General features: G+C 47.3%; 1 protein-coding gene across 5 annotated transcripts in view; it reads left to right on the top strand.

The window, feature by feature from the left end:
- NLGN2 (neuroligin 2) overlaps nt 1–13,091 on the top strand; it is a 250,363-nt gene that overhangs the window by 198,999 nt on the left and 38,273 nt on the right. For 4 of the 5 annotated variants that reach the window (XM_069767582.1, XM_069767579.1, XM_069767580.1 and 1 more), the window contains exon 3: nt 2,374–2,430. The exons of the other annotated variant lie outside the window; for it this stretch is intronic. In XM_069767582.1, the coding sequence (XP_069623683.1) occupies nt 2,374–2,430 (57 nt within the window). The remainder of the gene's footprint in view (nt 1–2,373; nt 2,431–13,091) is intronic. 5 annotated transcript variants of the gene reach the window in all.

Here is a 13,091-nt window from a genome sequence, read left to right as displayed (position 1 = left end):
CGGACTGGTACTGAGATTATGGAGCCCAAACCTTCTCTTTAGTGATGATGAGCAAAACTCCAAAATGCATTGTATAAACGAGTTCCTGACTTGGGTATTACCTTAGTCGTGGTCTTCTTAAAGAGTTAGTCATTGCTTGTGAGGTCCCTACATCTGTTACATGACATGTGTGAGACTTATGTGTTTTCCTTATTTCTGCGAGAGAACAAGCTTCCACCCTTTTATCCAGTAGAGCAGACTACAACTCTGTTCCAAGGTGGTCTCCCGAAAACAATGGGAGGAGACAAGACCAAGTGCAGGAAGAAAGGCGAAAAGTCTGGTTCAAGGGTTGTGAGAAGGGACATGGATGTGTTGAGAATGATATGGAAGTGTGGACATAAGGGATCATCAGGGTGGCTGAAGGACACTGACGCAGGACCGAGGACATAGAAAGTCACATTTGATGAGTGACCTTGAGATTCAGGGAGACAATGAGTATGGTTGACCTCAGGGATGAGGAGGATGGACGTGAGATGACGGTTATCATCAGGAGAGGATCTGGTTTAGGATGGAGTCAGGTGGTAGATGTGTCATGTGAGAAGACTTAAGATCTGCAGAGAACAGGTGAAGGTAAGTGCAGTCGTGAACAGCACACGTAGCTCAGACCCATGGTTCAGTGAGTAAATGCTCCACACTAGGACCCAAGACGCTGATCACTCAGGGACTCGTATACCAGAAGTGACATTAGAAATGATGCGGGATGTTGCAAGGACACTTCTAATGCTTGTGCTGCATTGCACACAGCTGCTCACCTGGTATAACTGCACTGACCTGACAAGGCCAAAGGCTATCGACTGGAGTACAAAATTGTGCACGTGCTTCAGAAGTTCTGCCACAGATGACCGGTTTATATCTCTAGCATTAATAAGGTTTTCATAAATAGTGTCCAGAGATGGGCGCCAACACAAACCCCACAAGCCCAAAACACAATGTCCACATCTGCGACCAACAAGTGTCCTACAGAGATATCGGAGGCTGCCCTAAGAGGGATAGGAGAGAGGAAAGGCAGAACAGAAAGGAAGGCAAAACACATAGTTACAGAGTGAAATTATGGGAGGAGATATGCAAATAATGGGAGGAGCTACGTGGAATAATGGGAGGGGTATAAAATAATGGGAGGGGTTACATTGAATAATGGGAGGGGTTATATAGAATTATCGAAGGGGGTATAAAATAATGGGAGGAGTTACATAGAATAATGGGAGGAGTTACATAGAACTATGGGAGAGATTGCACAGAATAATGGGCAGGGTTATATAATATGATGGGAGGGGTTATATAGAATAATGGGAGGTGTTATACAGTAATGGGAGGGGTTATAAAATAATGGGCCGAGTTACATAGAACAATGGGAGAGATTACACAGAATAATGGACATTATATAAGATAATAATAGGGGTTACATAGAATAATGGGAGGTGTTATACAATAATGGGAGAGATTACACAGAATACTGGACTGGTTATATAGAATAATGGGAGGGGTTATAAAACTATGGGAGGGGTTACATAGAATAATGGGAGAGATTATGCCGAATATTGGACTGGTTATATAGAATAATGGGAGATGTTACATAGAACAATGGGAGAGATTACACCAAATAATGGATTGGATTATATAGAATAATGGGAGGGGTTAACGAAAATAATGGTAAGGATTATATTGAATAATGGGAGGGGTTATGGGAAGGGCTATACAGAATAATAGGAGGAGTTATATGGAATGCCGTAAGGAGTTCGGGGAGTGGTTTTATGGACTAGCGGGAGGGATTATGGGACGTGTTACATATACATAATGGGGAGAGTTATGGGAGGGGATATTAATAATTATGGGAGATGTTACAGTGAATGATGGGAGGAGTTATGAGAGGGGTTACATAGAGTAGTGGGAGGAGTTATGTGCAATAATGGGAGGAGTTGTTCCAGCCGTATCTGGAGTAATGGGAGGAGTTGGGCCACATCTGGAGCGCCAGACTGGCATTTGTGACGTTTTTGCCCTTTTTCTGTGCTCTTCAGTGATTGAGGATTTTTGCGTTTGTCTTGAGCTCAGGTTCTCCCGGACGTCGCTCGCAGCTTCCCCTCCTGCTGTCATTGTACCTATAAACTTGGTTTTTGATTTTGATAATTAGAGCAGATGTTGAAAAGAAATGTTTTTGGTGATCTTTTCTTGAACCTATTTTTTTCTTTCTCTCTTTCCCCCTTTCTCTCTCTCCCTCGGTTATTTTTTTTATCTTTTTCTTTTTTTTTCATCTTTTTTTCTTTTCTTTTTTTCTTATTATATTTTTTCTTTTTTTTTCTTTTTTTATATATATATTTTTTTCGCCTTGACCTCCAGGTCCCCTTTCCAAATCTCGGGAGGACTCCAGAAAGTCTCAGCACACTGCAGATGAAGGTAGATCTCACAGTCTTTTCTTGCTTCAATTTTTCTTCTTCTTTTTTTTGGGGCATTTTGCATGTTGTTTCACTTTTCTTGATGAATTTTTCTCTCTGTGTATTGCTGGAGGATGCTGTGCAGTGATGTATATGTCTGAGTGGGAAGAGAGGGGTTATCATTCTATGCACAAATGTTGGTTATTTGCTCAGGAGTTGACTCATTTTCCTTTGTGTCGGCCGCCGCGCCACTCCGGCTGTTCTGCAGAGTGCTGCTCCTTATCTATCCATTGCCAAAAGTCACCAACAGCTCCACCAAACTCCGGCATCACTGAGGGATGAGCCTCAATCATGTCACTGCTGGGAATCAGCCTGTACCCCTGGATGTAACGAGGGGTCACCGCAGAGTGAGGAGGAGACAACCGCACGTCTTACTTTGTATTAACATCAAGACCGCTTTGTATCGCCAGAATAGGAACATTTTTATCTTCTGGCAATCATCCTGCAATCATCCATCAAGTCATTGCAATCCAGGTGCGGAAAATGCCTAATTGCATCTTAACTAGGGAGCACTGAGAGTCACAGGCGGAAATCATGTAGCTATGGAGAGATGAAGAAGACAGAGGATTCCGGAGACATCTCCTGGAGATTAGACCACTGGGACACTGCAGAGGGTAAAGGGGACAAGCTGGGGGGGGTAAAGCCTGGGTTTATGCAGCAAGAATGGTAAACAAGTATTTAGAAGAACTCTTAACAAAAAGGCTTGTCATACAGGCAGAATACTCACCCAACCAAGCGCCAACCAATTGTAGGACATGCCAAACAACTATCTATAGCAGACAGTGACCAATGGTAGAATATGCCAATCACACTCCATACCGAGCACTGTTCAATGATTCGACATGTCCATCAACTCTCCATACCAAGGATCGATCACTAATAGGAAAAAATCTATGGTAGGACATGCCATACCATGCCTCATACCAAGTGCCAACCGATGATAAGAAATGCCGATCAACTCTACATATAGAGCGCTGATTGATGATAGTACACGTTAAGCAGCACTCCATGTTGAGCACCAATCGATGGTAGGATATTTCCATCAACACTCCATACCGAGCGCCGACCGATGATAGGACATGCTGATCTACACTTCATGCTGAGTGTTGATCCATGATAGGACATGCTGAGCAACACTCCATATTCAACCCTGATTGATGGTAGGACATCTCCATCAACTCTCCATACCGAGCACCAACCTATGGTAGGACATGCCAATCACGTTCCATACTGAGCGCTGATCGATGGTAGGAAAAGCCAATCATGCTCTATGTAGAGACACGGGGTTGGCAGGAGCCCCGGGTCCGCTAGCTGAAACCGCATGGACCAGGGATCATCCCGCTGATCGCCGGGCCTCCCTTTAACGTGGGCATAATGCTGCTCAGACAACACAGGGTAAGGGTAAAATAGTGTGGCAGTGTTGTATTGAATCCGAAACCAGGCAGATAACATGTAGAACAATTCCATTAAAATACCCCAAGATGGTGCACATTGCAGAGTCTCACCCTTCCGCTGACTCACCGGGATAATGGCACCTGTTACCTCAGAGCTCCCAGAGTCAGCTACCCCACCTGTGGCACGCATACAGAAAGAAGGTAATTACAAGTGTAAGGAGATGACAGTCCATCCAGGTACAAGGCCACTTGACCCAAGGGTCACAACCTGGCTTCTTCGAACATCTCCATGGAGCCAGGCGACCAGCAGGTCCCAATCCTGGCTTTCTCCAAACGTATCCATGGTTCAGCGATGGTCAATGGAGCAGATCTGTATTCTTCCAACCGGAGCCGAAAACCCCTAGGTTGTTTCCTGTAGAATGATAGATGCATTTCCCTCGTGGTGGTGTCCTGTCTCTGGTCCTTTGGATTTCTGAATGTCATTGCAGAATCTCTGGCTATCTCTCAATCATTCTGTGTCGCGTAGTCTCTTTATACAAAGGCATGTAACCTATTTTTAGATCTAACAAGTGTCCTTCAGTCCAGCATAACAGATAAGGGGTAGAATGGTGATGGGATCAAGTAGCATTACTTGATTATTTAATCTATTTGCATAGCTTTTCCCTCTCTGCTTTCAAAGTCAACAAACTGGCTCCTTAACACAATGCATAATTAGCATATCAGCAAACATCATTGTTCAGTGGCCATGCATTACTCTTTTGCAAAGATAACAGAAAATTGACAGTAGGAGATAATATTACAGGTAAATATTCATCCTACAAGGAGAGTCAATACTTCAGAAAACAGTTTGATTCTGGGCCTGCACAAATGACATCTGGCATAATTACGATACAATGCTGTGTCTTCACATTCTATACTGAGTGCCGATGGATGATAGGATATGCCGATCATACTCTATACTGAACACCAATCGATGATGGGACATGCTGATTACTCTCCGTGCTGAGTGCCATTCGATGTGACAATATGTCCATTAACATTCCATACTGGACCCCAATCGATGATGGGAAATACTGATCAATGCTCCATACTGATGTTTTTTATTTATTTTACTCACTTATATAGCGCCATTAATTCCACAGCACTTTACAGACAATATCAACAGTCCCCGATGGGGCTCACAATCTAAATCCCCTATCAGTATTTCTTTAGAATGTGGGAGGAAACCGGAGAACCCTGAGGAAACACACGCAAACACAGGGAGAACATACAAACTCCTTTCAGATGTTGTCCTTGGAGGGATTTGAACCCAAGACCCCAGCGTTGCAAGGCTGAAGTGCTAACCACTGAGCCACCGTGATGTTAAGCTATTTTCATCAACTCTCCATATTGAGCACCAATCACTGGTAAGACATATCCATCAATGCTCCATACTGAGCGCCGACCGATGTTAGGACATGTCTATCAGGGCTCCAAACTGAGCGCTGATCGATGATAGAACATGCCGAACAACACTTCATACCAAGCACCGATCGATGATAGGACATGTCTATCAAATATCCATACTGAGCACTGAATAATGATGGGACACGCTGATCAATACTCCATAATGAGTGCAGATCCATGATAGGACATGTTCATCAACTCTCCATACCGAACACCAACCAGTGGTACGACATGCCGATCAACACTCCATACCGAATGCAGACCGATGATAGGACATTCCGGTCTACACTCCAAAATAAGTGTTGATCGATGATAGGGTATGCCAAGCAACACTCCATATTGAACGCTGATTGATGGTAGGACATCTCCATCAACTCTCCATCCCAAGTGCCAAGCTATGGTAGGACATGCTAATCACGCTCCACATTGAACGCTGATCAATGGTAAGAAATACCAATCATGCTCTATACTGAGAGCTGATGTATGATAGGACATACCGAGTACGCTCCATACCGAGTGCCAATCATGATACTACATGCTGAGCAAAAATCTGTAGTGAGTGTCAATTGGTCATGTCCATCAACGTTCCATAATGGGTGCCGATGGATGATAGGAAATGCTGATCAACGCTCCATACTGAGTGTCGATCGATGATAAGACATGTCCATCAATACTCCATACTGGACACTGATTGATAGTAGGACATGCCAATCAATGCCCCATACTGAGCACCAATTGATGATGGGACATTGATCGTTCCATAATTAGAGCCAACGATGATGGGACATGTCCATCAGCGCTCCAAATTGAGTGCTGATCTATGGTAAGACATGTCCATTAAGGCTTCATACAAAGCACCAATCGATATTAAGACATGTTCTACAATGCTCCATACTTAGCGCCTAATGATGATAGAACATGCCGAATAACACTCCATACTGAGAGCCCATCAACGATAGGATGTGTCCAGCAATACTCCCTACTGAGCACTGATGATAGGACAAGCTATAATCCATGATAGAACATGCGATAATGCTCCATACTGAGCGCGAATCGATGATGGGACATGTCGATTACGCTCCATACTGATTGCTGTTCGATGGTAGGTCATGTCCAACAACACTCCATACTGAGTGCCAATATAGGATAGATAATACCGATTAACGCTCCATACCGAGCACCGATTGATGGTAGGTGATGTCCAGCAGCGCTGCATTCTGAGTGCCGATTCTTCATAGGACATGCCGATCAACGATCTGAACTGAGTGCCCATCGATAATAAAAACATGTCCATCAATGCTCCATACCGAGTACCGATCAATGACACGACATGCTGAGCAACGATCCGTACTGATTGCCAATCGATGATAGGACATGTTGATTGTGGAGACACAGTATTCTATCTTAATTAACCAGACGTATATTTTTATCAAAACAAAAAGAATAGGCTTTTATCTATATGTTGGCTTTTGAATTTAAGCATTTCTTTATGGCTGGTCAAGAAAACAGACTTTTCTTTGTGTAAGCCTGTAATATTGACTTGTATTGTTGGCTTATCCTTGATGACTAGTCATGTTTATTGATATGCTAATTAATCATTCTCTAGGCCAGGTAGTTTGTTGATTTTTAAAACAGACGAGGAAAAACTATGCAAATAGATTAAATAATCAAGTAATGGTACTTGATCTCATCTCTATTCTTACCCTTCATTCAGTATTGACATAAAGGACACTTTTTAAGTATAAAAAGGAGGTTACATGCCTCTTACAGCCAGAGATTCTGCCAAGACATCCAAACATCCATAGGCTTCTTCAGGACTGCTGCCAATTCACCATGGCTCCATCAAGAGGGACACAGATTCATCATTTTGCAGGAAACAACCTAGAGGTTTTCAGCCCCGGTTGGAAGAATACAGATCTGCTCAACTGACAATTTCTGAACCATAGGGAGAAAGCCAGGATGGGAACCCGCCGGTCACCTGGCTCCATGGAGATGTGTGGAGAAGCCAGGTTGTGACCCTCGGGCCAACTGGCCTTGTATCTCAATGCATCTTCCTAAGCTTGTCATTACCTCCTCTCTGTGCATGCCACATGTGAGGTAGCTGACCCTGGGAGCTCTGAAGTAACAGCTGCCATTATCCTGATGAGTCAGCGGAAGGGTGAGACTCTGTAATGTGCACCATCTTGGGATATTTTGCTGGGACTGTTGTACATGTTCTCTGCCTGTTTTGTGGTTCAATAAAGCATTGCCACACTGCTTTACCCTCATCCTGTGTTGTCTGAGTAGTGTTATGCTCAAGAAAAAAGGAAAGTGGGCATTGGGCGGGATGATCCCTGGTCCATGCGGTTTTCGGCTAGTGTACCTGGGCGCCTGCCAACCCCTATGTCTTCACACTGATCAACACTCCATACCCAGCACTAATCGATGATAGGACATGTCAATGAATACTCCATACTGAGCAGTCCATTGGCTCGGTGGTTATGGGACAACGGGCGGCTATGTGGCCAGAGGTATGACACTTCCAACAAATTACACTAATAGAAGGGACCTTGGACACTAACTTCGGTGCTCTTGCATTCCCCCAGGTATGGCTCTAGCTCCCCCCTTTTGGGTGTCAGCCTCGCTTTGAGAACCCTAGTGTGGGGAGGCTACAACCCATTGCTTCCCCAAGGACCTCTCGACCACCTGGTATCTCTCCAGCAGGCTCACTAGGTTATTGGCATTACGGGGACCTCTCTGGGCAACCCAGGATTGCATCGGCCGTGGTAGGGAGTGTATTAACCTGTCCATGACAACCTTCACCATCTGTGCTGGGGAGGAGGATTCAAGTTGCAACCATTTTTGGACCAGGTGTAGGAGTCAAACATTTCAGAGCGGGGAGGTTTGTCACTGTGATACGCCCCCCGTGCACCCGTTGCGCCCTGACAGAGTCACTCCTAAGTGTGCCAAAATCTCAGCCTTTAACTTGGCATACACTTTTGCTTCCTGCAATGCCAAATCATAATACGCCTTCTGCGGTTCACCTGTCAAATATGGCACCAGAACCTCCGCCCACTTCTCCGGAGGCAATTTCTCCGGCTCTGCCACCCTTTCAAACACCGCCAGGAATGCCTCGACGTCATCATCCGGGGTCATCTTTTGCAACGCTCTTCTTACCATCTTCCTCACGTAAGAGTCATCAGCCGGACTTTGGGTTGGGTTGCTCGTCCTGCCCTGGATAGCAGTTGCCAGAAACTGCATCTGCTGACGTTGCTCCTGCTGGCTCTGCAGAATCTGCTGTCGTTGTTTCTGCTGGATCTGCTGTAACAACATGCTGTTGGTCTCCTGCTGTTGTTGCTGCGACTGGACCAGGTGTTTCAGCAGGTCCTCCATGTTGTCGACTTTCACTCCTTTCACCCAGGACAGGCGGTATCTGCACGGCAATCACACTGCCCCTTAGGATTCGTGCCTGTGCTTCTAGCACCAATTGTAGAGGTTTGCACTCACTGAGCTGCTCTTGAGGACGGCACAGGATGCTGTTTTTCATATAATTGTCCAGGCAAGTTTATTCAACTTCATAAACCCCTCCGGGCGGCAAAACAAAACAGAGCCTGGTCAGACACAAAGTGAAAAAAACAAACTGAAACCAAATAGTCCATGTGGTATTGCAGGTTCGCCCGCTCAGATCAGTGCCTTTAGCAACACACTGAAGGTAAACACGAACTGCAGATAAATAGTCCATATAGCCCTGCGGGTCCGCCCGCTCGGGTCAGTGTTTGTGACCACACACACTGCAGGTCCCCACAACTCCAGCTACAGACACTAAATAAGAGACTCGGTCTCCATTTTATCTGCCAAACCACGCCCCTGGGGATGGGATATGTGAGTGGTCATTCCCACCCATCTTTTATTACCGCTTTTAAAATCCGGCCCTAGAATGGTCCAAACAACTCTCTCAGCACTGGAGCATACATCCGAGCTCACAACACTGCAGCTAACAGCTGTGATAACACATATCTCCCCTCAAAGACTTGTCCGGTGGCCATCTTATTAGGATGGTCTGGTCTTATTAGGATGATGGCTGTGACCCTGGTCTTGTTAGGAGGATGGGTCTGACCCAGGTCTTGGTTGGAGGATGGGTCTGATCTTGGTCTTGTTAGGATGTTGCCCTGGTCTTGTTAGGATGTTGGCCCTGACCCTGATCTTGTTAGGAGGATGGGTCTGACCCTTCTCTTGTAAATATGAGTCTGACCCTGAGCGTGTTAGGACAACGGCACTGACCCTGGTGTTGTAAGGTGGATGGGTCTGACCCTGATCTTGTTAGCACATTGACTCTGACCCTGGTCTTGTTAGAACGATAGTTCTGACCCTGGTCTTGTTAGGAAGATGGCTCTGACCCTGGTCTTGTTAGGACGATGGCCCTGTCCCTGGTCTTGCTAGCACAATGGCTCTGACCCTTGTCTTTTTAGGAAGATGGCTCTGACCCTGTTCTTGTTAGCTCTGATCTTGGTCCTGCTCGGATCTCTCATGCCCCGATGTCTCTTGATTTTCCCTGTGTATCCATAGATCTGTGCTCCATCCACTTTCCTGCTCCTCAGTGGGATCCATTCATGTTCAATTTTATGGGTCCACGACTTACAACTGTCTGATACAAGAGACCTCTGATGTCAGTGATGGAGCAGTGTTGCCCCACAAACCATCATCAGGCTGGTCTCAGTCCTAAGTGTCAGTCCCTCCAGCGCCCGCTGCTTGGAACATCATTGGCACATCTCTGGTTTCGGCTCTCGGTGTCTTTCTCTCCAGCTCCTGTGCTTGGCACGTCACTGGTCTCAGCTCTAAGTGTCAGTCCTTCCTGTGCCCGTTGCTTGGCGCATGACTGGTCTCGGCCCTCAGTGTCTGTCCCTCCAGTGCCCACTCCTTGCCTTGTCACTAGTCTCGGCCCTAAATGTAAGTCCCTCCATTGCCTACTGCTTGGTATGTCCTTGGCATGTCGCTGGTCTCGGCCCTCAATGTTGGTTCCTCCAGCGCCAGCTGCTTGGCACATCATTGGCACATCGCTGATCTTGGCCCTCAGTGTTGTTTCTTCCAGTGCCCACTGCTTGGCATGTCGCTGGTCTCGGCCCTCAGTGTCGGTCCCCCCATCGCCTGCTGCTTGGCCCAACCTTGTAATGTTGCTGGTCTTGGCCCTCAGTGTCGGTCCCTCCATCGCCTGCTTCTTGGCACGTCCTTGGCATGTCGCTGGCCTGGGCCCTCAGTGTCGGTCCCTCCATTACCTGCTGCTTGGCACAACCTTGTCATGTTGCTGATCTCGGCCCTCAGTGTCGGTCCCTCCATTACCTGCTGCTTGGCACAACCTTGTCATGTCCCTGGTCTCGGCTTCAGTGTCGGCCTCTCCATCACCTGCTCCTTGGCACAAGCTTGTCATGTCACTGGTCTCAGCCCTCACAGTGTCGGACCCTCCATCGCCTACTGCTGGGCAGGTCCTTGTCATGTCGCTGGTCTGGGCCCTCAGTGTCAATCCCTCTAGTTCCTGCTGCTTGGCACGTCCTTGGCATGTCACTGGTCTGGGCCCTCAGTGTCGGTCCCTCCAGTTCCTGCTGCTTGGCACAACCTTGTCATGTTGCTGGTCTCGGCACTCAGTGTTGGTCCCTCCATAGCCTGCTGCTTGGCACAACCTTGTCATGTTACGGGTCTCGGCCCTCAGTGTTGGTCCCTCCATCACCTGCTGCTTGGCACAATCTTGTCATGTTGCTGGTTTCGGCACTCATTGTTGGTCCCTCCATCACCTGCTGTTTGGCACAACCTTGTCATGTTGCTGGTCTTGGCCCTCAGTGTTGGTCCCTCCATCGCCTGCTGCTTGGCACAACCTTGGTATGTCGCTGGTCTGGGCCCTCAGTGTTGGTCCCTCCATCGCCTGCTGCTTGGCACAACCTTGTCATGTTGCTGGTCTCGGCCCTCAGTGTCGGTCCTTCCATCGCCTGCTGCTTGGCACAACCTTGTCATGTCGCTGGTCTCGGCCCTCAGTGTCGGTCCCTCCATCGCCTGCTGCTTGGCACGTCCTTGGCATGTCGCTGGTCTGGGCCCTCAGTGTCGGTCCCTCCAGTTCTGCTGCTTGGCACAACCTTGGCATGTTGCTGGTCTCGGCCCTCAGTGTCGGTACCTCCATCACCTGCTGCTTGGCACAACCTTGGCATGTTGCTGGTCTCGGCCCTCAGTGTCGGTACCTCCATCGCCTGCTGCTTGGCACGTCCTTGGCATGTCGCTGGTCTGGGCCCTCAGTGTCGGTCCCTCCAGTTCTGCTGCTTGGCACAACCTTGGCATGTTGCTGGTCTCGGCCCTCAGTGTCGGTACCTCCATCACCTGCTGCTTGGCACAACCTTGGCATGTTGCTGGTCTCGGCCCTCAGTGTCGGTACCTCCATCGCCTGCTGCTTGGCACGTCCTTGGCATGTCGCTGGTCTGGGCCCTCAGTGTCGGTCCCTCCAGTTCTGCTGCTTGGCACAACCTTGGTATGTTGCTGGTCTCGCCACTCATGTCTGTTGGTAAATGTGGAGCAGATTGGTGTCGCCATATTCCCGTGATCTTGGTGCCACATGCCATGACAGAAGACTATGAGCTGCTGAGACACAACCTCAATAATCTGCACATCACGACACATTAGATAAAAACAACGTCATGGAAGAGAGTGAAAATGAAGGAAGAGAAAGTGGAGAAGATTGTGTTGCTGCTCATAATGAGGAGCCTGCACCAGAGTGACAGCTGCTGCACCCCCCTCCTCCTCGTTAAGGCTTCTGACTAATTAATCCTCTCAAATTACAGCATGATTAATTAGACCTCAGTTACCATGGAAAAAGGAGCAGAACATTTTGGGCCCCTGGCTAAGAATGGGTTAAAAGAACATCTTCTGCTTCTCATTCTCCTCCTGGCTGGAAGCGATGCTCTGCAGGAGAAGCTGTAAGGAGCAACAGTCTGCATGATACTGCCTGAGACCTGAGACATGGCTAAGCTAGGAGCGCCGCTCTGCAGAGACGACTCCTGAATGGAGGGAATATGGAGATGCAGGAACATTCCCAGCGGCATCTACCCCGGTGATGGTGACAGAGGGCAAAGCCCAGGTGGTAGAGAGCAAGCCCTCAGCCAGCAAGTGAGGCCATAGAGCTCCGAAAGTGCTGGGATTAGGAGATTACTATAGACCCTGTGTAGGGATTAGGAGATTACTATCAAGCCTGAGTAGGGATTAGCAGATTGCTATAGACCCTGTGTAGGGATTAGCAGATTACTATAGACCCTGTGTAGGGATTAGCAGATTATTATAGACCCTGTGAAGGGATTAGCAGATTATTATAGACCCTGTGAAGGGATTAGCAGATTAGTATAGACCCTGTGAAGGGATTAGCAGATTAGTATAGACCCTGTGAAGGGATTAGCAGATTAGTATAGACCCTGTGAAGGGATTAGCAGATTACTATAGACCCTGTGTAGGGATTAGCAGATTACTATAGACCCTGTGTAGGATTAGCAGATTACTATAGACCTTGTGTAGGGATTAGCAGATTACTATAGACCCTGTGTAGGTATTAGCAGATTACTATAGACCCTGTGAAGGGATTAGCAGATTACTATGGACCCTGTGTAGGATTAGCAGATTACTATAGACCCTGTGTAGGGATTAGCAGATTACTATAGACCCTATGTAGGGATTAGCAGATTACTATAGACCCTGTGTAGGGATTAGCAGATTACTATGGACCCTGTGTAGGATTAGCAGATTACTATAGACCCTGGGTTGGGATTAGCAGATTATT

Source organism: Ranitomeya imitator, chromosome 4 (assembly GCF_032444005.1).
Source record: "Ranitomeya imitator isolate aRanImi1 chromosome 4, aRanImi1.pri, whole genome shotgun sequence".
Taxonomy (NCBI): domain Eukaryota; kingdom Metazoa; phylum Chordata; class Amphibia; order Anura; family Dendrobatidae; genus Ranitomeya; species Ranitomeya imitator.
This window is presented reverse-complemented; position numbering and strand designations above follow the sequence as displayed.